Source organism: Solanum dulcamara, chromosome 11 (assembly GCF_947179165.1).
Source record: "Solanum dulcamara chromosome 11, daSolDulc1.2, whole genome shotgun sequence".
Lineage (NCBI taxonomy): Eukaryota > Viridiplantae > Streptophyta > Magnoliopsida > Solanales > Solanaceae > Solanum > Solanum dulcamara.
Window position 1 is genome coordinate 52,519,665 of NC_077247.1, and position 24,797 is coordinate 52,544,461.

The 24,797-nt window shown below is 34.9% G+C and overlaps 6 protein-coding genes across 6 annotated transcripts; 5 read left to right on the forward strand and 1 right to left on the reverse strand.

The window, feature by feature from the left end:
- The first annotated feature begins 1,208 nt into the window (after positions 1-1,208).
- On the forward strand, positions 1,209-2,186 carry LOC129873351 (uncharacterized). The gene has a single exon (XM_055948429.1). The coding sequence runs from the start codon at positions 1,245-1,247 to the stop codon at positions 2,136-2,138; it is 894 nt and encodes a 297-aa protein (XP_055804404.1). The 5' UTR covers positions 1,209-1,244; the 3' UTR covers positions 2,139-2,186.
- Positions 2,187-3,843: 1,657 nt separating this feature from the next.
- On the forward strand, positions 3,844-4,864 carry LOC129873352 (uncharacterized). The gene has a single exon (XM_055948430.1). It carries the CDS (start codon positions 3,844-3,846, stop codon positions 4,654-4,656), a length of 813 nt encoding a protein of 270 aa, XP_055804405.1. The 3' UTR covers positions 4,657-4,864.
- A 2,083-nt stretch (positions 4,865-6,947) lies between these two features.
- LOC129873353 (uncharacterized) lies at positions 6,948-7,813 on the forward strand. The gene has a single exon (XM_055948431.1). It carries the CDS (start codon positions 6,948-6,950, stop codon positions 7,752-7,754), a length of 807 nt encoding a protein of 268 aa, XP_055804406.1. The 3' UTR covers positions 7,755-7,813.
- Positions 7,814-10,413: 2,600 nt separating this feature from the next.
- LOC129874164 (protein GRAVITROPIC IN THE LIGHT 1) lies at positions 10,414-12,124 on the reverse strand. Its single transcript, XM_055949410.1, has one exon. It carries the CDS (start codon positions 11,932-11,934, stop codon positions 10,501-10,503), a length of 1,434 nt encoding a protein of 477 aa, XP_055805385.1. The 5' UTR covers positions 11,935-12,124; the 3' UTR covers positions 10,414-10,500.
- A 5,865-nt stretch (positions 12,125-17,989) lies between these two features.
- Positions 17,990-19,575, forward strand: LOC129873252 (uncharacterized). Its single transcript, XM_055948306.1, has one exon. The coding sequence runs from the start codon at positions 18,137-18,139 to the stop codon at positions 19,088-19,090; it is 954 nt and encodes a 317-aa protein (XP_055804281.1). The 5' UTR covers positions 17,990-18,136; the 3' UTR covers positions 19,091-19,575.
- A 1,658-nt stretch (positions 19,576-21,233) lies between these two features.
- LOC129875138 (uncharacterized) lies at positions 21,234-24,566 on the forward strand. Its single transcript, XM_055950571.1, has 7 exons — positions 21,234-21,397; positions 21,484-21,616; positions 22,693-22,796; positions 22,900-23,071; positions 23,182-23,322; positions 23,414-23,499; positions 23,611-24,566. The coding sequence occupies exons 1-7, from the start codon at positions 21,306-21,308 to the stop codon at positions 24,350-24,352; spliced, it is 1,470 nt and encodes a 489-aa protein (XP_055806546.1). The 5' UTR covers positions 21,234-21,305; the 3' UTR covers positions 24,353-24,566.
- Positions 24,567-24,797: the final 231 nt, after the last annotated feature.

Below are 24,797 nucleotides of genomic sequence, written 5' to 3' on the forward strand. Positions count from 1 at the left end.
GTCCAACTAACTATGAGACCACCGTAAGTTGACCATGTTGCTTCATTATCTGTTTAAATTCCTTCTCGAGTTCATTAAATGAGGTAGATCTAATCAAGAAGCTTATCATATATCCTTAGATTTCATCAAGCTCCCCAGCCAATCAAACAAAAACAAAATCAAGATTGAAATACAAGTTTTTGAAGCCACCAACACAAGGATTTGGCATGAGAACACAGGAAGAGCAGCCAACAGAGTGTTCTTTTGAACAAATTAAAGGAGCAATTACATGCCACTTTACTCGAAACAATATCAGCTTTATATGAATGAGTAAAGTGGCATCACTCAGTAAGCTTAGTTGCATTACTCCCAGTAAATGTACTAGAGCCCTTGAAAACAATGCCCTGGCATTCTTCCGAATATAGACTTGAAGCAGAACTTGATTAAGCTAAAATGAGGCTAGAAAAATGTTAATTTAAGCCCATTTGGCTAACATGTCAGGGGACATAAGAAAACTAAGCACTCATGCACAATTATATATTAATCACCACCTTTCTTCTCAATTCACTTAAAAACACAGTCATCCATTAAACATATATTTGAATTCCATATTCCTTAAATATGTTTGAGTTGATAATCTATCGGAAATAGTCTCTCTCAAAGGGTAAGGTATGCGTATACACTATCCTCCCAAGACCTCACTTGTGGGCTCACAGTGGGTATGTTGTTGTATTCCTTGAATATTACATAATACATCATTCTTTATATTGCCTACATTACTTAGGACACTGCATATTAGGTTTTCTAGTCTGCAACCATAAAAAGAATAAGAAATAACCTGTTGCTTAGAAATTGCTGGCAATTATTTTACTCATTGGTCGTGGTGCAATTTAATAATCAACTAGTTTTCCATTTCCAAATAAAATATGGCAAACAACCACACATACGTGTATAAATTAAATATACACAACACGTCCATTTGAATATTGGCAAAAAATATCTTTTCAGATCTTCTAATCTGTATTTTGTGTAATTAATGGACATCAGCTCCTCCAAAAGGGACAGCCTCAAAGAACCCACGCTGTTAGCATCGTGATTGCACCACCAAGTGATGCGGCAATGCTTAGTAGTTAGGGAAGGGGCAACCTGTAAATGAACCCCATATGAAGGCAAAAGCCACATAATTTATTCATTTAGATGACTAATTATTAGAGCTTTTGTTTGCCAAATGCATAGCAATCTACCAAATTCCAAGGGATGCCCACATGACCACATTTTCTCTTCTTGAATGCCTATTTGTTTATATAAATGATCTTTCTTGGTACTTATTGTTCATCACAAAGTTCAGCTTTTCTCACAACATAGAAACACTAACAACCATGGCTACTACTTCTTGCCATATTAGGTCAATCAGTTTACCCAGTAGACCACACAATCAAAGAGTGGAAGAGATTCTCAACAAGCTCAAGATGCTGGAAATATCTACTGCATCAACAGCAGAGACTATCTACAGTTGTCTACTTGTTTTGGAAGACCTATACAAATGTGTTGATGATCTTCTTAACTTGCCTCACCTCTCCCAACATGAAAAATGGTTTGAAGATTTATCAGAACAATCCATGAGAACTCTTGATGTTTGCGGCACGATAAGGGAATTAGTGTCAAAATGTAAGGAAAATGTAAGAGATGTAGAATCATCTATTAGAAGGAGAAAGCAAGATTCAAACACAGAAGCCAGCATGGTCAGATTTGCCTCCTTCAGCAAAAAGATGAAGAAGGACGCTAAAAGATTAGTCTTGTCCTTAAAGCAAATGAATGAGGAGACTGAAGTATCAGTGTTCCTAGATGCAGATCCGGAAACAGCATTTGTGATTAGAGCAAAGAGAGAAGCCAGTACATCATGCATTCCGATTTTCCAAATGCTCTTGTCTTTCTTGTGTGTACCACTCTTGAAGCCTAAGTCATCTAAATGGTCATTGGTTTCAAGATTGGTGTATAAGGGAAGAGTATCATGTGAAGTCCAAGAACCAAACATGAACGTGGAAACCAGGCTGGAAATTTTTGAGTCTCAACTTGATAGCATTGAGAATGGATTGGAAAGATTATATAGATGCCTGATTAGATCAAGGAGCTCTCTCCTAAAAACAGTTTCCTTCTAAACTGTATAGTTGACCAAATTTTGTATACACAATTTTGTAGTTATTTTAGAAAAGAACAATATACAAGTGAAAGATTATACGACAAATCTAATATGTGTCTCTCTTTTTTCATGATTTAGTTCCCCTCTGTGTGCAATTAACAGATATCTAAATTAACAATATAATGATATTACTCGATCTCACCTATTACAAGTTTCTAAGGCTGTTTCAACCGCAAATTCTCCATGGGTTTTCTAATATTACAGGATAAGTTTACAAGTCTCCAATTTATGTTGTCATTTTCTATAAAGAATAGCCATGCGATATTTGGTCTCCGAATTGCAAATCCCTCCGTCTATTTAACAAGTTTTTTTCTTTACTTGTTGGCTGATCATCTAAAGGTAACTCAAAAAGTAGATGTTTCTATTAAGAAGAAAGGATAAACCTAAAAATTATTCAAAAATTAATGAGTAATTTAGCCAATTTTGGGACCTAAAGGAAACAGGAATTGATAAATTCTTTCAAGGACGGCACACATTATATTAACATGTATAGTTTTGATGCATTCATTCATTAGCTCTTAGAGTATTTCGTCTTCAAGAACCTTTTGTGTTTCTCCACATGCTAACCCCTTGAAGGTTGATGAACAGGCGAAAACTAAAATTATCATACATGCTTCTAATTAAAGGGAACGATTTCACTTTATTGTTTAGATAATCTTCTCCAAAGTTGCATAGAGTAAAAAAATGAAGGCATGAAGCTTCATAAAAAAGAATAGAAGGCATGAAGACAGCTCAATGTTTCACAGATATTAGAACTCACCTACCATGACAGAAACTGATTCAAGGGTGATATCTGGACCAAAAGGCACTCGTGCACTTACTAATATGAAATATTTCTTTGTGATTGGCTTTGCCCTCCATATCTTAACACATCCTAATCAATTAGATAATACAGCTCACAATCTGCTATTCTTTGGTTCGTATATCCAACTACTTGTGGTCCTTTCTGAATTCGACCTCAAAATTATACGAAGTATTACACCTTGTCAAGAAGCTTGTACAGATATGCTCCTAGCACCTTGTTAAACAAATTCAAATAACAAACTTCCATACGTGTACAATTCCATAAAATAAACTTCAGTCGTGCAATATGAATTTTATATTTGACCACTAGCCCCTTTTAAAGTCTTGACACCTTAAAATATTCCCACTATTCTTTAATCATTTATATCTCAGTTATCTAATTATTTTGTGTTCTAGTAGTTGATGGATTTAAGCTTTTATGTAGGAGGCAAGCTTACCTGGCCACCTGTTACATGACAGAAACTAACTAAACAACTGAACAAATAAAGCAGGCTCCTTGAAGCTGATGCATCTTCAATCACATAATACCAATAAAAAATTCATGTGTCAGAGTATTGGCAACATTTCTGGAGACAGAAAAAAGGGAATCTATTCAATACCACATGATAATGAGATGCCTCACGTTCATCCCGTAACTACGAGGACTAATGAATGCAATCAGTAGAACCTTTGTTGGCAAAATGTGTAGCAGGTTTACGAGTTCCAAAAAGATCCAGCAGTTCAATCACATGCTGATTTAATTAGGTTACTGCTCAATTTGTCTCCTCCTATGGCTGTCTGCCTATAAATACCAACTCTGAAACTTCAATTTAATCACCAATTTGAGATATCCCCTCATCAGAGGAAAAAAAACATAAGAAATGGCTGCTCTCTCTTCAAAACCCAATCACGTTCGATCAATCAGTTTTCCTGGGAGCTCACACCCTACCATCCAGAGAGTAGAAGAGGAGCTCAACAAGCTCAAATCATTAGAAGTACCTGTTGCACCAAAAGGAAACACTGTGTACAGTGGTCTACTCGGTTTGGAGAAATTATACAAGAGCATAGATGATCTTCTCAACTTGCCACAAACCCTTCAAACCCTCTCCCAGAGTGTAGATGCTAAATGGATTGACGATTTATTGGACAAATCAGTGAGGCTTCTTGATGTTTGTGGCACTACAAGGGAACTTGTCTCACAATATAAAGAAAATGTAAGAGATCTTGAATCATCTCTCAGAAGGAGAAAAGGAGATTCAACTACAGATGTCAGCGTTGAAAGATTTACCTCTTTCAGCAAGAAGATCAAGACGGATGCCAAAAGATCTGTCTCGACTTTGAAACAAATGGATCGAGAGACTGCAGTACCAGTCTTGCTAGATGCAGATCAAGATACAATGGCTGCGCTTAGAGCACTAAGAGAAGCTAACGCAGTATGCAGTGCAATTTTCCAAATGCTCTTGTCCTTCCTGTGTATGCCGCCTTTGAAGCCTAAGCAATCAAAATGGTCATTGCTTTCAAGATTGGTACACAAAGACAGAATAGCACCTGAAGTCCAAGAAGAAAACACGAGCTTAGAAACAAGGCTGGAACTCATCGAGGCTTACCTTGACAGCTTTGAAGATGCACTGGAAGCTGTATTTAGGTGCTTGATTAGATCTAGAAGCTCGCTCCTCAATGTTCTTTCCTGCTAATTTGGAAGTTGTTATTCCATAATCTGTAAATTGTATATAAACAATTTTGTAGTTATGTTAGAAACACATAAACTTCAAGTGAAAGATTATACACCACTTATTGCCTCTCTCTCTCTCTCTATATATATATATATATACACACACTCCATATCCATTGAAATAGTCCTCTTAAAACTAGAGGGAAAACAGATAAAATGCATAGCACATTCATTACATACTTTACATAATTGGTTCCAAATATCAAACTAATGTAGGGCCATAATGAGAATGAAGAATTTCTTCATTATTCCACTTATCCACCATGTTTTTATGCATCACTAAAAAGTTAGAAATATAGCTTATAATCTGCTTATCTTAGTTCTGAGTACGCTGGATATGGTGACCACTGTAACTATGACAATCTTAATTTCATCATATGTCTTCTGCAATAATTGGAAGCACTAGATCTGATCAGGAGGCTTATCCTATAATGTCCTCTTTTTTCCTAGCTCCTTGGCCAAATTCAACAAAGAAAAAAAAAACCAAGATCCAGCAAAAAGATCTGGCACCAGATCAGTGGAGCAAAGCAGCCAACATAGCATTCTTTCGAACAATTAAATGGAAAAATTAATAATGCCACCTTGCTCGACTCAATATTAGTTTAATTTGACAGACTACTGTGGCATTGCTCAGTAAGCTTAATTGCGTTGCTCCCAAAAAGTCCACAAGCAGTCCCTGAAAACAACGACCTGTATGCTCCCCAAATATTGATTTAAAGGGAACTTGACTAAGCTAAAATGTGGCTAGCACTCTTTTGAGGCTCAGCTTGACAACTTCACATGTAATTTGGAAGGAATATAGGTGCCTTAGTACATCACGGTGTTCTCTCCTAATTTATTTTTTCATGTTAATTGGAATACTTTTATTGTTCTGTGTTGTTGTGTTCCTTTCCCTGCATACTTAAAAAATAAGATATCTCAGAGAGAATGTGAAACTCGTGGTTTAAACTTATAAAAGTTTGTAAAAAATGTAAAACTTCCCTATCTTTGCCCTGGAGGGTGAGTTGTAGAGGAGAACAATTACCCAGTCAATAATTTGATAAACATTAAACAAGCACAGCAAATCCAACCATACATGCATGCACAAAATTAAATATTGGAATTTCTAATACACCCATGTCTCCATTATTGATTTAATTAAATATTGCTAAGCCACCAACTGCTGAACTAATTAAAAGGATAGAAATCATAGCCATATCTTGGAAATCTATGATAAGAACTTCTTAGCTGTAATCTTCTTAATGGAGCCAAAGAAAATAAAAGGATATGATTGCACTGCCATGTATTAATTAGCTCTGCCGATATGATGTTTTATCTTTGTTGTCTTGTGTAAAACTTAGCTTCCTTTGATTAATGTGTTTTCACAGAAACCTATTTGTGTTTCTCCACATGCCAACCATGAGGGTTGATGAACAAAAGGAAAGTAAATTTTTCATACTGTGAGTTCTCAGTTTTGTTTCTACTTTTAGGTAATAATTCCAATTTTATTGTTTAGTTCTTCACTAAAATAGCAGAGTATAAAAAATAAGGCGTATTAGAGCTCACCAACTATGTCAGAAACTGAATCATGGGTAACATCAGGCAAGAAGCCCACTCTTGCAATCTGATGAAGTATTCATTTGTTATTTCACCTTGCTCACCATACCCTAACACATTTTAACCAATTAGATTTACAGCTCATATGTGCTCTTCTACAATCCATAAAAAAGCTACTCATGGAAATCACCCATTACTTTAATCAAGTACATTAGGCCTTTCTGAATTTCTCGGAATTATTGGGAACATTATATCTAGTTGAGAAGCTTACAGAGATATGATTCCAACCCCTTGCCAGACAAATTCAAAAGAAAACTTCCATACATGTACATGTTCCATAAAATAAACTTCAGTCGTGCATTATGAATTTTATATTTAATCTAGTAGCCCCTTTGAAAGTCTTGACACCTTAAAATATTCCCATTATTATGTAATTATTTATATCTCAATTATCTAACTATTATGTGTTATAGTTATTGATGTATTTAAGCTTTTATGGAGGAGACAACCTTACCTGGGCACCGATTATTTGACAGACACTAACTATACAACTGAAGAAATAAAGCATCCAGCCGTGCAATCAAATGCTTATTAATTAAGCAATTGTTCATCTTGCCTCTCTTCCTATGGTTATCTGCCTATAAATACCAACTATCAAGCTTTTCAATCCCAAGACAAGTTTTAGAAATCCCCTCATCAGAAAGAAATTCATAAGAAATGGCTGCTCTTCCTTCAAAACCTAATCACGTTCGATCAGTCAGTTTGCCTGGCAGATCACACCCAACCACCCAGAGAATTGAAGAAGAGCTAAACAAGCTCAAATCATTGGAAGTATCAGTTGCACCAGCAGCTGTGAACAATGGTCTACTCGGTTTGGAGAAATTATACAAGTGCATAGATGATCTTTTCAACTTACCTCAAACCCTTCAAGTCCTCTCCCAGAATTTACATGCGAAATGGCTTGACGATTTATTGGATAAATCAGTGAGGCTTCTTGACCTTTGTGGCACAGTAAAGGAACTTGTCTCACAATGTAAAGAAAATGTACGAGATCTTCAATCCTCCCTCAGAAGGAGAAAAGGAGATTCAACTATAGATGACACCATTGAAAGATTTACCTCTTTCATCACGAAGATCAAGAGGGACGCCAAAAGATTGGTCTCGACTTTGAAGCAAATGGATCAACAGACAGCAGTATTAGTCTTGCTAGATGCAGATCAAGATACAGAAGTTGTGATTACAGCACTAAAAGAAGCCAACGCAGTATGTCTTTCAACTTTCCAAATGCTCTTGTCCTTCTTGTGTGTGCCACTTTTGAAGTCTAAGTCATCTAAATGGTCACTGCTTTCAAGATTGGTGACCAAAGAAAGAATAGCACCACTAGTCCTAGAAGAAAATATGAGCTTAGATACCAAGCTCAAAAACTTTGAGGCTTATCTTGTCAGCTTCGAAGATGGATTGGAAGCAACATTTAGATGCCTGATTAGATCTAGAAGCTCACTGCTGAATGTTTTCTCCTGCTAATCTGGCAGTTGATATTTCATATACTGTAAATTGTATACACAGTTTTGTAGTTATGTAGAAATATAAAATCTTCAGTTGATTGAGTATACATCAAATTCGTGTCTTTTTCTCTATCTATATCTATATAGTAAATATGTTGTGTGCATGAATACTACAATAAACTGTGTTAGTAGGACTATAATTCAAATACCTGAGTAAGAGTCCAAATTTAACAGGTTATGCGTAGAGTTTCAGCGTATACCAAGCTCAAAAACTTTGAGGCTTATCTTGTCAGCTTCAAAGATGGATTGGAAGCAACATTTAGATGCCTGATTAGATCTAGAAGCTCACTGCTGAATGTTTTCTCCTGCTAATCTGGCAGCTGATATTCCATATACTGTAAATTGTATACACAGTTTTGTAGTTATGTAGAAATTAAAATCTTCAGTTAATTGAGTATACATCAAATTCGTGTCTTTTTCTCTATCTATATCTATATAGTATATATGTTGTGTGCATGAATACTGCAATAAACTGTGTTAGTAGGACTATAATTCAAATACCTGAGTAAGAGTCCAAATTTAACAGGTTATGCGTAGAGTTTCAGCGTATAGAAAGAGTTTTGCAGTATTTGTTGAAATCTGAGGTCAGGTTAAGTTTTATCCCCAAAAAATAGTTTTAAGTTGTAGTGCACAAATTAACACAAGTCTCACCACAAACACAATGCTAGGATGAGAAAACCGGAGATATTACTTTACCTACGATACTAGATACGTTTTTTTATGGTTATGCCGGCGATGATAGGTGGATCTGGTAATTGGTCTGTTCCGATTCTGATAGGTGCGCCTGACATGGCATTTCCACGATTAAATAATATTTCATTCTGGTTGAAAACTGAGTGACGAGAATCTGTCTTCACAAACCTGCGAAACTTCCCCTTAAGCTGATCACTCTGGTCACCCGGATCTTGCTGACTCTATTAAATCGGAGAATTCTGATGTACGATGTAGACTCCATCAGATACATATCGATTTCTTTCTGATGGATCAAGAATAGATGACGGATCAGAAAGAAAATACTCAACTATTTCAATTTGTTTGTTTGGTTTTGACTTGGCACTAAGTTTAAGAAAATATTGCCCAAGACTATATAGGGATACAACAGTCTGTTCTCCCAACCAATGTGGAAACTTAACAATCCCTCACAAGCTCATGACTGGACATGTAACACACACAGGGGTCCAACATTGTAAAACACATTGAGCTGGACATCTAACATGACATGAGCGCCCAATATTGGAAAACACAACAACGGGAATAGGGTCTTGTCTCGGATACTATGTTAAGGAAATGGACCTCAACCTGGAAAGCTAACTCATGATATAAGGATAGCCAAAGACCATATAAGAAGACAACAAGCTCAATCTCTGAACCAATGTGGGGAGACTTTATTTTGATGTTTATAAGATGCATTCCTATAAATGAAGCATCTAGAATATGCAACGTCCGAACAGAAAACAAAATCAATTTAATAAAAACAGAAATTACTTCGACAACATGTTTAACAAAATAAATACAGCATAGGAGGAAGAACAACTAACCTACTAGGAAGAAGTTACACAGAAAGTTTGTCTTCTTCAAAATCATTTTGTTTGTGTACATTATGTAGAAAGAATATAGGCTTCCAGCTGCAATAGAACCCTATATGTTCAATGAAACGTCAAAAACAATAACCATGAAAAGTTCACAAGACAAATGGCAAATTCTTTGAAGTTACAACTCAACCACCTCACTCAATCAATTATTTTGCCTTCAAAAATTCAGCCAAGTAAGAATAACTAGCACTTCAATTTTCCAATCTTTGTTTTGTTGTCACCAGTTCTGAGCCTAAGGAAGGTAGAAAGTCAATGGATTCAAGATTCCTGCACAAGGAAAGTCTGCAAGTGATTTCCAAAGGAAGATAACAGCAATGAGCTTGAGATAGTAGACACTGCACTCTGTAGCTTATGCAGATAGGCAATGAACAAACTGCAAATTAACAGAATCTGGATTGCATAAAGCAAATTGGTGACAATTGAGACATGTTAAAAACATTGAGAACAGCATACAGACTCTGGAGCTTAATCCAAGCAAGAACCTTAACATTGTTGTTAAGAACAATGTTGCATATTCTTTCCCCCTGAAATTACCTTCTTGATAGGATCCAATGATGGAACAGAAGCTGTCAATCTGTAAAATTCATGAGAAACATTGGAGAACTCATCCTCGAGCTTTGAGAATAAGAGAAAACTCAAAAAACAGTGGTCTTGAATAGAAAATGAATGTCATTCATATATACACAGAATTTCTATCCTATGGCCAGTGGCCCAGTGGCCTAGACCCCAAAAAAGGGACTTTTATCAACTTACTCGAAGTATCAAAAACTAAGTCCAATATTAGCATAGTGTATCAGTAACAAGAAAAGAAAGATGAACATACACAAAGTTGTACCAAAAACTGCAAAAATTAGTAAATGGAATTTAAGGTTCGAAGATACCCATTATTTAGGTGATAGATTCATTTCACAAAGCCAAGTAAAAATTACATTTTTAAGTCTACCGGAGTAAAAATTATACTAACCTTTTGAAGTTTACCGGCAAACAGAAGACGTAATTTAAATCATTGTTTTTGCACAGAAACAATCCCAAGTCAAATGTATCATCTTTTTATTTTGATACCAACTAATACGACTAATACATAGACAAGGCAAGTAGTGCATAGACTAAAACTTAAAACCCATTTTTGGGGACTAAATAAATCCTAGCCTTAACAATCGACCCATTTCCAAGCTTAAACCCGGGACTAACTGGAAACCCGACAACTAGACCCATACCCATTCTCCCTCCTATCCCCGTGGAAATGGAATACTTCACCACACTTTCCATGTACTTCGGGTGAAAGTCCGATCCATTGCTCGCCTCAAAATGACTTGGCGGAGGATCCAAAGAAAAGGCCAGCAAATGCAGCAGCCAAACGGCCTTTGCTAGCCCAAGAAACTCCCCGTAAAACTGACTCCTCGGATGATTCCCAGCCAGTACCTGACGCCTCTGCTCCAAATCACCAAACAGTGACTCCTCCATTTTGGGGTGCACAATGGCCAAATACTTCTTGAAACAGAAGTTCCCAAAACTACAAGTTGGGAGAATTCCCAGAAGTTCCATTGGGTCCATTGCTTTCATATCCCTGTACTGTGTAAAACACTCGCGGCGGTGCTGGTCTGGGTGGAGCAGTGATGACAAGCTTCCGTCCATGTAGAATGTCTCGTGATCAAATCCTTGGAACATTTTGCGGTTCACATAAGATTCCAGTGCATATTTTGCGTGGTTGGCTCCAACAATTGAATCCGCCGTCGGTGTGGTGGTGTTGGATGAAGCAGCTTCAATAGATCTCACTGCCGCCGCAATGTCCCAGTGAGCAGAGCGCATCAAAGAGAGAAGCAAACTCGTGAAGGATTTTGAGGCTTCTTTTACTGAGCTCACTGTAGCTTCGAATAGGTCAGGTGCAGGCGACATATTAACTGGAGCTTGACTGCTGCAGCTAATTCTTCGTTTTGACTTGCTTTTCTTTCCACTATTGCTGCTAAGCAACGTCGCCGATTTTAGCTTCTCCTTCAAATCATCAATCTCAATATCCTTTGCCTTCACTTCTTGCTTCAGTTCGTCCACGGCGGATTCATACGGCGCCACCACTTCTCTCAGCGTCGCGGCGCCGACTCTCCAGTCTCCTCTTCCACTTCCACCGCTGACATTCCGCCGGAATCTTTCCCTCAACACTCCAAGCCTTCTCAGTTCAGATATCACAGCCACGTCAGCCACGCGCATTTTTTCCTGATCCCAAGGACAATGCGCCTCCTGTAGACTAACGTAAGCCTTCTTCATTGCCGACACTGCGTCGAACACTTCCCCTAAAAGCATTTCCATTTCAATTACTTTATCAGTTCTTATCTCCTCCTTTTTCACCTCAATATTTTGGAACTTTTCCATAGTTTCCACATAAGGTGGATGTTCTTCTTCTTCTTCGTCTTCTGTAGTGTATTTGTCATCTTCAGATTCGTCGCCGTCACGAGCATCAGAGATGTGGCCGTTGGAGGAAAGTGGGTGGAGCAAGCAAGAAGCAGTGACACGTTGGATCAGATCCGAGAAATTGGAGACCTTGTTGGCCATTTTCTAACACAGTAGCAGCAATTTTGGGATCAAAAGTGGAAGAAGACTGACAGTCCACGATGATATGATCAGAATGAGAAAAATGTTAAGAGATTCACAAAGTCAAGTCCACAAGTTTTGTTATTTACATTCATGACAGATTAAATTTACAATTTTAATTGTCCCTCCAGTTCTTCTGTTCTTTCATACAAAATACCCTTTAATGTTGGTGATTTATCTGTCCACCAATCTATTGGCTCAGAAATACTTCCAACATTATCTTTTAATATTTCAAATCTTCTAAATTTAAATATGACACTCACACTAATGATAAAAGTCATGTAAGAACGTACTTGAACTCTCTTAATTGTTATTTGGACTTTTTAAGTTTTCAAGTGCATACTTTAAATGATTGTGTTTGAAACTTTTTATATAGAGATAAAGTGTCAAAAATATATGTAAATTTTATTTTATTTTTGAATTTTATTCCTAAATTATTGGAAGTATGTGATAGTTTAGGTATGAAACTCACACTCTTAATAGTTTAGGTATGAAACTCAAAAAAAATGAATGATTTAGGTGTGTTTTTTGACACCTATTTCTTTTACAGACAACAACAACAACAACAATTCAGTGAAATTCCACAACGTAGGGTCGGCGGAAGATAAATTGTACGCAGACCTTACTCTTACCAAGATAGAACGGCTGTTTCCGGAAGACCTCGGCTCAATAAAGCATCTCTTTTATATATGGACAATTATCTTTTCAACAAAAAAAAAATATATAAAAGGTCAAAAATGTCCTTAAACTATTTATAATTAATAAAAATATTTTTGTTTTATAGTTTAATTCAAAAATATCCTTGTCGTTGATATTTTAATTTAGAAATACCCTTATTGTTATTTAATAGATCAAAAATGCTCCTGTTGTTACAAAATGGGTCAAAATGTCCTTTTCCTTTTAAATAAAATATTTTTTTTCTTTATAAAAATATTATTATATTATTTTTAAGGAACTTTATTCTTTTTTTTATTTCTTTTTAAACCACTTTAAGTAATAAAAATGTACGAAATTATTTTATTCTTCGTAATCTCATTTTATCAATTAAAAAATAATAATTTCATGTACTCTAAGTTTTAACGAATAACATATGTTATATATATAAGATCATAATAAATTCATTATTAATTTTTATTCAAATAACGATAAAAATAATTATAATAAAAAAAAAATTAATTTTTTAATTAAAGTAGAATAAAAATTTGCTAATAAAAGAAATATTATTAGAAAAAAAAGTGTTCAAAAAAAATATATATATTTATTTGGAAAAAGGTTTTCTTGACTCATTAAATAATAATAAAAGCATTTTTGGATCAAAATATTGAGAGAAAGGCATTTTTGGACTAAACCATAAACATAAAATATTTTTGTTCATTTCAAATAGTGTAAAGACATTTTTGACCCTTTTCCTTATATTTTATATGCAATAGAAAATAAAAAAAATAAAAATTAAAATTATACATTCGAGAAATAAAATACATATCAATTTTTAAAAATAATTCACTCATTGTGTAGGCAATGACTATTACTAGAAATACTCACTTATAAGAAGGGGAATGGTCCAAATTAGCCCTTTAAATTTGAGATTTGAATCAAAATCATCTTTTTGTTTAACTTAGAATATTAATAGTTGTTTTAACTATTCAAAATTGATGCACATATAATTGAGTTGTTTAAAACTATCAAAAATTTGAACCTCTCATCTGATGCTCAGATACTTTTATCCCAAAAAAAAGAAGAATGTAACCTTCATTGACTTATTCATCCCCAAAATAGAGTAGTAGACATGGAAAGAGTTCAATAAATTGTTGAAATAGTATTAGCAGCATGTGAGCAGCAGATCGGTGGATGTAGTTAATTTTAACAGCTTAGTTAGACAGAGACTAAAAAACTCTTTTGGACCTTTTCTCACTAAATTTAGTTAGAAGGCAATAAAACTTATTGACGTGTTAGATAATTTGGGATGTACTTGATTCTTTTTCTTTAACTAGTTTTTTCAGTTATTGCTTCATTCATTAATTAGAAAGATTAGTTTAGAAAAAAAGAGATAAGCACTATATTAAAATAATAAAATTTTCATATAAAAAATAAAAATATTTATTTATGTCATCTCGCACCCGCATATTAATAGGCCGGAGAAGATGAGACGTTGGGGTGGGCGAGGGTTCTTTTTCTTCGGTTGGACGAAAATAGCGTGTGATTAGAATTTGAAACGGAAATTGAAAAAATAAAATTGTTTTTTTCGTTAGCGGTAAAAGTACTTTAATGCGAAAGATTAATTTTTTCCCCGATGACTCACTACTCAATAGTCATTCATAAAAACCTCTTAACACTTTTGTATACATCAAACAAAAGTTTCCACTTTTTGCAAAAGAATTAATCATATTGTATGACGATTCTTCTAGATATATATAAAGGAGCATATCCTTAATTGCGGAGTACTATAGAATATCCACGCCAATAAGAATAATTCTAAACTTTTTGAAAGTTTCCACTTTTTGCAAAATAATAATCATAGGGTATGATGATTCTAGATAGGACCAGTTCCCTGCTATGCACATAATAATTTTAAACAAACAAAAGTTAAAAGAAAATATAACATATTCAGATACATGCAACAAGGTAATATAACGTGTCATTCCGTGATGAATTTAAGCTACCAAAAGTAAAGCCTCCGGGACACTTGTTGATTGCTAATTAAGTGCATATGCACAAGCTTTTGGATAAAGAGTACCTCGCTCCGTTCTTATTTACTTGTCATCCTTATTAAAAATAAATAATCCTTAATAGTTATTATTTTATAAATTATTATTTTTATAATTATTAAACTTGAAAATATATATTTGACCAACAAGGAAACTTGACTTAAAAAAATATTGAATAAAAATAAAATAATAAACTTACTTAAAATTTAAAATAGTGATATATAAACACAAGGAGGGAGTAAAAAGGGAAATCTAAATGGGACTTTGTGAGGATCTTCAGATACAATAAATAATAACCACTAAGACATACAATAAATTATAACCACTAAGATATCGTACTCCTACCATAGAAAACTGAAAATACAATATGTTTAAAAAGTATATATATTCATCCCCTATTTCCTAGATATGAGGAAATGCAGCCAATATATACACTGAGAACATTAATGCTTATATTTAATTTACCCCTATTAAAAACTTTTCTTGCCATCAAAGCAAACATCTTCTCCACTAGATTTGGGATTTCAATGCAAACAAACCGGAGCTTGCTTTATAATTTTAGTTATTTTTACATCATTATATAGATTCATATCCAAAAAGAAATTAACTTACATATATAAACTGACAGCCAGAATATTGTTATGAACAAGAAAATAAATAACCCTACCAATATACTTCTTTGAAATGCATTACTGCTTCTTCCTAAATTATTGATTGAGATGGATAGGTAGCCCAAAACTACACGGTATGGAAAAGATTTAAGAAAGGGACTACCAACCAGCTAGCTATACACAAATTCACTGTTTGTGACAAGTGCCCTCTCATTTCACATTTAATGAGTGTGGCCAAACCCAACTACCAACTAGCTATAGGCTAGCTAAGTCATGAAGTGAATGGCCACCACCTCCTAAACTTTCATTTATATATTTTCTATTTATGCTATGAATTATGATACTCATGTTGATGTATGTTTCTCTTACAAATTTCCAACTCTTGGAATCATTGTTTATGAACTATGATAGTTCCCATGTAAAATTTTTAGGTTACATTTTGGAGAATTAAAAGAATATGTGAGTACGTACATACACGAATTTGTCCATACAAAATCAAAGTCAATGAAATGTGCACTAGGGATTCAAGTGCCAACCCTGATATAAATGGTTTCAATTTGTTTATTTACTTTCCCTTTTAGTATATTTAAAAAAGAGACAATTCTTTAATTTTAAATTTTCACATAATATATTTAAATCACAAAATTAAAGAGTATTTTAATACATTTTATATATATTTAATTTATGACACAAAATTCGAAAAACTTTTTTACTTTCTTAAATCAAGTCAAATCTAGAAAAATAAATTAAAATCGAAGAAGTATTTTCTTTGTTCTAATTTATGTGATACTATTTTTCTTTTAAAAATCTATTTATAATTGCACAAATATGTATAACTTATTTTAGAATATAAATTTAATAACTTTTCATTTTTTTCTTTAATTTCATATTCGATCAAACGTCCCCGCATCAATTGACATTATTTCGGGTAAGTGCGTGGACCTGGTAACAGTGAGAGAACATGCCACTCATACCTGCATAATGATGTAACGAGATAAGTTGTTAAGGTGTTTGTTTGATTAAAAGGGAAAGGGCCAGTTGAGTTCTCAAAAATCATAATATATTTTTTGGCTAAAAGATTCATCTCCAATTTATATCAAATTTTATAATAAATGTTATATTTGATGCAAAATTGCTTCAATTCATGTCAAATTTTGCTAGCAATTTATATTACTTAAAAAATTATGATATAAAATAATTTTATATTAAATATCTATAATTTGAAACAATCTAAAAATTATATATAGTAAATGTTTTTTAGAAAGAATTTTATTTTATTAAATAAGAAATAATAATATAATAATGAAGAGAAAAAAAAATATATTTTTTGATATGAAATTTGATGCAATAGATTAAAATTGATTTACATCAAACATCAAATTTAATGTAAAATTTGATGTTAGGATCGAAGATGCCCTAAATAAATCAGAGTATCCAACTATATCTTCTAACCACCCTATGCAGCAGTATACTAAATGATATCTCTAGATCTCACTCCATGAACTCAAATTCAATCTTTGGCTGTACATTTATGCTTTAATTTAATGTCCAATTCAAAGTACCTCCAATCCAGACAAATTTTGGGAGCCCACCCCCATTTTCTCTAATGCCAACCGACTTTTCTGGATGAATGAACCTTTTTTAAGCCCGAGCTGGCGGTGGCCTAGATGCTTGAGAAAAGTGATAAATTTAAGCTAAAAAATCCAAGTTTGTACCACATAAATCCTTTAAAATAAATAAAAGATTGAAGAGAGATATACCCTTATCCCTATCATTATACTATGTAAATATGAAAGTTGTACTCCTGTTTGTTGGTTGAAGATAGAATTATGAAAATATAATAATTAAAAATAAATAAGATTACACTAATAAATTTTTGACGATTTTTACGGGGACACAATCAAGAATCGATCCCAAATTTTAGATCGAAGTTGAGAGAAGGGTCAGTCTCGAGTTGAATCCCGACTCCCAATTGAGGTTAGAATTAATACCCGAATTGGAGTTAAGAGTTGAGCCTAAGATCTGGATTGTAGTCGAGATAGAATCTCAGATCGGAGTTAAGAGTTGAATCTCGGATTGGCATCAGTTTGAAGTTTAATCGTTGTTAGGAGTCGGATCTTGGATCGAGGTTGGATCTCGGGATGAAGTCGAGGATCAAGGTCGAGGTTAGATCCCAAGTCTGTGTCAGATCATGAGTTGTTGCTAGGATCCGTTGTCGGGCCAAAGTTAGGGTTAGATCAGGGTCTAGCCAAGGAGATCAAGTTCTGAGTGGAGGTCAGGATCAGGGTCGTAACTTGGGTGGCAGTTGGGGATTGGTCGGATTTTGCTTCGTTGTTGGGAGTCTAGGTCTGTGTTAAAAGGTGAAATTTGAGTCTGATGTCATAGCATTTGTTTAGATCATATCTAAATGTTTTGAATAATTTTCTTTTACTAACCAATATCAGAAAACTATTTATTTTCCAAAAAAGTATTTCTACGAGAACATTTTCTTTCATTCCAAACATGCTCTTAAGCTTAAAAAAATCTATGCTTGTACCAAATAAATAAAAAGTAAAATAAAAATTTAAAGAGAGATATGGCCCTATCCCTTTCATTATACTATAGTTGATGTGAGTATATGAAAGGTTGTACTCCTGTTTGTTGGTTGAAGCCTTTGACAGATAGAACAATAAACAAAAATAAATAAAAAAAACCACACTGTCTTCACATGTACATCACATTGACACATTATTCCAAATTAACTATTCATTTCTCCCAACTTTTGTCTGCTTCCGAGATTTTTTTTGCATATATAAAGACCAGCTTAAAGAATGATTCATGAACATAACCTGATTTGAAAGAAAAAAAATGAACCTTTCAACAATTCGAACAATAGCTGCTCTTTCCCCAAGGTCTCATTCTCATAGCCCCTATCGTACCCGTTGTGTCAGTTTTCCTGCTAGATCACATCCCAGCACAATCAAGATTGAGCAAGTTTTGAACAAGATCAAGACTTGGGAATCATCTTCTCCTTTATCCCCAAAAGCAGAAGAAAAAACCCAAAATGCTCTGTCAAGCGTCCTTGTAGAATTATACGAGTGTATAGAAGAACTCCTTGCTCTTCCAATGACTCAGAGGGCGCTTCTTCAGCATCAAGATGACAATTTTGTGAAGGAATTACTGGAAAGATCAGTGAGATTCATAGATATCTGCAGCAACACAAGGGATACCGTCATGTGTTTGAAAGAAAGCGTGAGAGAACTTCAATCCGCGCTTAGGAGAAGCAAAGCAGGAGATGATTTATTGACTATTGAAGGAAATGTTAGTGCTTATATTTCTTCAAGAAAAAACGCTCAAAAGGAAATTGAAAAGTCCCTTACTATATTGAAACAGATAGATAACACCCCATTATCCACAATCAGAGACTCTCAGCTCTCTGCTATAATAAGAGTCCTTGAAGATGCGAGTTTCACAACCATTTCTACCTTTCAGTCATTGCTAATGTTTCTTTCTGTGCCAGCCTCGAAACCAAAGTCCAACAAATGGTCATTGGTTTCGAAGCTTGTACACAAAGGGGTTGTAGGCAGTGAAGGGCAGAGGGAAAAGCTGACTGAGTTGGAGAAAGTTGACACTGCACTTAGCAACTTGCTGGATCATGTTTCTGAACATGAAGAGGAAGTCGAAAGTTTTGAATTTGCACAAAGAAATCTTGACAATTTGGAGAGTAGCATTGAGGATCTTGAAAATGGATTGGAGATGTTGTTCAAGCTTTTGATCCGTACAAGGGTGTCTCTACTCAACATACTTTCTCTCAGTAGATAAGTTTGAGAGGCAATTAAGGTATCCTGCATGACAGCTCAAGGTTTTTTTGCATGATTGAAGCTGTGATGTATAGATATTTCTTAGTCATTGAGTGCTGTAAATGAACATATTGTGTATAGTATTAGCAGCTAATGGAAGAGGATTAGGAAGCATGGACAAAGTTTTCCAATTTCCTAAACCTTTTCTGTGTCTTGTCTTTTGGGTTATTCCAATTTCTACAGATTAGTGCCAAAATTTTGCAGAGGTGCTAATTCTGGCCAAGATTAGTGATTATTTGGACTTGTAAGGATTTAGCCTAAAGGTTGTCCAATTACGAGTGTGTGCAAGTAACAAGTAGTTGTAAATGGGCTGAGCTGGTATGGGTAGACCCATTCAGTATTTCAGTCCATCAAGGGATCTTTGCCCCTTCTTGTGTATGTTCACCATGTACTATAATCCATTAATGGATCTAATTCCTCCTTGTGTGTGAAATTCTGAAAATTATTGTGAGATGTATGTTTCTTAAATTGATCTATTGTAGGTGTACCAATTGCATGGGAGAAAACTTCTTCCTTTTTGTTGGGTTATAATTATGTGCTCAAATAAATACTATTACAATTATGCTAGGATATCGATAGAACAACGATGATAGCACAACAGAGTTTTTTAAAGAAGGTGATTCTTGGAAGTGAATATTTTTTAAATTATTTAGATAATCAGATTGAAATGCTAGGGATATCCATAGAACAACGATGATAGCACAAGAGAGTTTTTTTAAGAAGGTGATTCTTGAAAGTGAATATTTTTTAAATTATTTAGATAATCAGACTGAAATAGTTTGTAGAAAATAATGAGTGAGGAAATTGATATTCAGACACTAAAAACTTAGGACCAAACTTTGGAAAATTATGACGGAAGCTAAAAGATAAACTTTGGTCATGGAGGTTTGAAATGCAGGAGTTTCCAACTTGTTTGGATACGCTAAATTTAGGAACTGTTACGCCTATTAACTCCATACATAAATATCTTTCAAGTTTGAAATGTACAAGTAATATGCTAAACTTAAGACATGTCTAAGATCTCATATGTTTGTGTTTAAGGCGGCTCTTAATTTTAATTATTCCATTCTTAATTATTAAGTACATTTAAGTTTGTTTAGCCAACTTATTTAATTAATAAGTAGATATGAATGATTAAGAATGATGATGGTTTTTCACCAATTTTATTAATTCACCGTGGTCCATCATTATCTACTACGCCATCATTGTCATCATCCACAACCATAAATATTATCAATCAATACAATAATCAGTTATTACCATCACTAGTCATCATTTATAATCATCATTACCAATCAACATTATCATAACAATCGCTAATAAGAGAATCACCACCATCAATAACCACTCTATATCATCAACCATCATTATCATTTAATACTAACATTATCTATCACGTTCATCCATTCCAACTATCAATCGTCAACACCAATTATCACCATCAACAGCCATGACTAACTACTATTGCTTACAACACCACTATTGGCCATCATCATTAAAAACCATCAGCTGTCTTATAGACCCTTGTGGGCAGGCCCTTCTCCGAACCCCGCGCATAGCGGAAGCTTTAGTGCACCGGGCTGCCCTATATTATTAAGTATATTGAAAAATAATAATTTTATTTATTTAGTATTTAGATCCTTGTAGAATTTTACTTATTATAATATTTAGATGTTAATACTCAAATATATATTTAAATTCAAAACATCTAAATTTTAATATTTAAATGTATATCATATTCATTCGTATTTAATCTTAGGCAAAAACAAATGAGGTGTCTAACTTCAATCTCGCATAAGTTTGAGTTGATTTTGAAGCAATTATATTATGGTATCTTAATGGTGAAGACAGCAGTGTGAAAAAGGTCGGGGAAGAAAAAGCACCGTGAAGAGTGCAAAGGCCGAAAGACATTTTCCTAGGAAGGGCCCCAAGCCCACTGTTCGAAACCTTGAATATACATCGGATCCTCTTAAGGCCACGTCGTCAATAAAATAACGGCTCTTTTGTCTATTGTCGGTCCTCGCTGGACCCCACAAAGACCGCCACGTCATCCATTTTGATATAATCATATTTTGTTTTCATCCCAAACGACCGTTACACACACACTCTGTTCTCTTCTTCACTACACACAATCTTCTCATTGCTTTACTCTTTCTCTTTCTCTCTTGAAGAAGAAAATGACAGTAGCAAACGCAGCCACCAAGCACTGCAAGAAGGCGATGAAGATGGGTCTTTCTCTCTTCTGCAGAACCTTCAATTCTTCCAAATGGTGAATTTCCCGATTCCTCTCTCAACTTTTTACCTCTTCTTGGATAAAAGAAATCAACTTTATTGTTTTTTTGTGTGTGTATGCAGCAAGACAATGGCGAAGATGACGGTGGCGAGAATAAAATTGCTGAGGAACAAGAGGGAGGTAGTTGTGAGGCAAATGAGGAGAGACATTGCTATGCTTCTTGAGTCCCGTCAGGATGCCACTGCTCGTATTCGGGTACTTTTTACATTCTCGTATTTAATCTCTGATTTAGGATTGGGGGCTTACTTGATTGATTGAAGTAACCTCGAAATTAACTCTGTTTGGTAATTTCTTTGAGTAGTCGTAGAATGTGGGATTTGTTATATCATACCTGATATTTTAGTCATAGGGGTTAGCTCTCCTGTTACTTCTTAGAATTAGTAATGAAACCCTTATGGATCATTTGGCTTGAAACATACAATTTTGATTTTTCTATAACATTATAGGGTTTATACAGATGACTTCCTTTTTATGACCTTTTTGGTGCTTCTCACCAAAACCTGGAGGATCTGATTGAGTAAATCTTGTTGAAATATCTTGATTGTATTTGTGCTCTTTCTCATTCTGAAACACTTTACTTTAAAATTCTATGATTTTGGAAAAACCCTGTTCGCTTCTGGCATGTAGTTGCTGAATTCCCCTCCTCCTCCAAGCTTTAGCAGCTATGCATCCATGTGTACCTTAATGTTTGAGCCAAGATACCTCTGCTATTAGATCTTTCAGATTGTGGCTATAGATTAGACTAATCACTGTGATAGCAAAGAACTCTTCTGTTTAATGCAAAGCGTATGCAAATTTCAATAATATTTTTGTTCTGTTGGGTAATCTTGAAGCCAAGAAACAACCTCTCTACTCCACAATGGTACTCCACAAAGGTAGGGGTATGATCGCGTATATCCTACCCTCCCCTGGGGATGTTGTTGTTGGTAATCTTGAAGTTGCTTAAAAGAACCTATAATATTATGCATGTTGTTGTTGAGTAATCTTGAAGTAGCTTAAAAAGACCCATAATATTTTGCAATATGAGAGGGCAGAAATACGCAAGGGATTTTGTTGAAAGTTATCTTTCATGTCTATAATGGTGGATCTCAATAAACCTCTTCTACTTTGATATACCAACATGTGATTTTAGTATGTCATCTTTTTTAAGTTAAAGTGGAATCTTCTTATTTCTTTTGTTCATGATCCTTTTCAAGAAGTTACTGTTCTTTAGGTTTGTCTCTTTCTACTAATCGTTTGGAAAGAACACGCACATGCTTCATTTTTTATAGGTCGAACATGTAATAAGAGAACAAAATATCTTGCAAGCAAATGAGATCCTCGAGCTCTTCTGTGAACTTATTGTGGCTAGACTAACAATTATTGCAAAGCAAAGGTAAGATGTCTCAAGCTATATAATTTTTTTTCTTCAAAAATTTAAGATTATAGAAGACAAAGCTCCCAAATACCCTTGTTTTCAATTGATCTGGCTGTTGCAGGCAATGTCCAGCTGATTTGAAAGAGGGGATATCAAGTTTGATTTTTGCTGCCCCAAGGTGCTCAGATATTCCAGAATTGATGGGAATTAAAGATGTTTTTGAGAAGAAATATGGTAAAGATTTTGTTTCAGCAGCGACTGACCTACGACCAAATGCTGGTGTAAACCGGACGGTAATCATATTTGTTCTCTTAGAACTCATGGCTTTCTTTATCATTAATAAATGAATCTTATATGTGTGTGCTTGGAGGGGTCTAAAAGAAGCGGGTAATTGTTGTTACAGCTCATCGAAAAGCTCTCTGTGAAAACTCCAAGTGGTGAAGTCAAACTAAAAATCATGAAAGAAATAGCCAAAGAATACCAGGTTGAATGGGACACCGCAGATTCGGAGATGGAGCTTCTCAAGCCACAAGAAGAGCGTATAGTGTGTCTCTCTTTCAAAATCCATCTATATTTGTGTATGATACCAAATACGTTCTATGACCATCTAACTAGTATCTATTCTCTTTGACCAGGAAGGACCAAATGGCTTTGTAAGTGCCACTAGCTTACCCCTGAAGTCGACCTCAAAGCAACCTGCTGAGCCTAACAACCTCTCAAGGTATTTCAAAAGTTAAAGTTCATTTCCCCCCCTTACTATAATATCATGATTTTTCTTTTCTTCTCTTTGAGAAAAAAAGGCTTTGACCTGGCTGATATCAATTACTAACAGGGCTTCAAATGACGGAGAATCGAAAGTTGCCATATTTGATGACCCAGCTTCAGCTGCTAAAGCAGCTGCTGAATCTGCCAAGCAAGCAATTGCGGCTGCTGAAGCAGCTGCATATCTGGCCAGTAAAGATGCAAAAGCATCTTCTGCTGGTTGTCACAACTCTACGAACAATGCAACTGCTGACAATATCCCTTTCATTTCTGGTGCTCAGGCTCCCAAGTTCTCGCAAAATGAAGTGGCAGCACCTTCTCACTCAATAGTTGATCTGTATGATATGCACTGGAGTAGTAAGAACATGAGGAATTCTGAAAATTCTCTTGGTTCTGCTGGTGAGGAGTTGCCATTAGATACGAAAAGATCACAGAAGTTCGATAGGAGACATAGCTATAATGTTCCATCCTCAAATCGTAATGTTCAGTATGATGATTCAGATTGCGATGAGGAAATCGAGATGGAAGATCCCCCGAGTGGCACATATAAACCCACACCAACTGATACAGATGGTGGAAAGTTGTACAGAAGGCACAGTTACTTTGTTCCATCATCAGCACATTCAGGTATCAAGTTTGATGAATCAGATGGTGAAGAAGAGATGGAAACTAAAGAATTCACTAGAGGAACCAACCGAGCCCCTAACCGTCCTGCACCTCAAGTACCTCGGGTTCATCCCAATTTGCCCGACTATGATACGCTTACTGCTCGCTTCGAGTCTCTCAAGTCCCAGAAATCTCGTCGTGCCTAGATTATCCAGGATTCATGGAGTCGGATACATTTTATGCCAGTCAATATAATAGTATACCGTACAGAAACCAAATGATATGTTGAAAAAGGATGTAGCATCATTCCGTGCAGTTTACTTATTCCCTTTTTGTCAATTTGGTGTAATAAATTTTCCATTTTTCGGCTCTCGTTAATTTATCAAAGATGATTTCTCTAGTCTCTTAAATCACATCTAACACCCCTCTATTCTTGAGTTCGATTGTAGATATATTTATGATATAAGTACACCTATTATTACATAAAATATCTTAGTTGTTTTTGTTTAAATTTTCACATAACAAGATGAGAATTTTCACCTAGGTCGTAAAAGTTTGAGTAGCTAACCAACTATACTAACCCCAAAATCTTTGATCAATGGAGAAAAAGGTTTGAAGCATTCTTTTTGTCTTGCTTTTAGTGGGAGGGTG

Coding starts and splice junctions, on each gene's coding strand:
- LOC129873351 (XM_055948429.1), top strand. CDS start 1,245: ATGACCACATTTTCTCTTCTTGAATGCCTATTTGTTTATATAAATGAT.
- LOC129873352 (XM_055948430.1), top strand. CDS start 3,844: ATGGCTGCTCTCTCTTCAAAACCCAATCACGTTCGATCAATCAGTTTT.
- LOC129873353 (XM_055948431.1), top strand. CDS start 6,948: ATGGCTGCTCTTCCTTCAAAACCTAATCACGTTCGATCAGTCAGTTTG.
- LOC129874164 (XM_055949410.1), bottom strand. CDS start 11,934: ATGGCCAACAAGGTCTCCAATTTCTCGGATCTGATCCAACGTGTCACT.
- LOC129873252 (XM_055948306.1), top strand. CDS start 18,137: ATGAACCTTTCAACAATTCGAACAATAGCTGCTCTTTCCCCAAGGTCT.
- LOC129875138 (XM_055950571.1), top strand. CDS start 21,306: ATGACAGTAGCAAACGCAGCCACCAAGCACTGCAAGAAGGCGATGAAG. Junction 21,398..21,483: donor ACCTTCAATTCTTCCAAATG/GTGAATTTCCCG, acceptor GTGTGTATGCAG/CAAGACAATGGCGAAGATGA. Junction 23,500..23,610: donor GAGCCTAACAACCTCTCAAG/GTATTTCAAAAG, acceptor AATTACTAACAG/GGCTTCAAATGACGGAGAAT.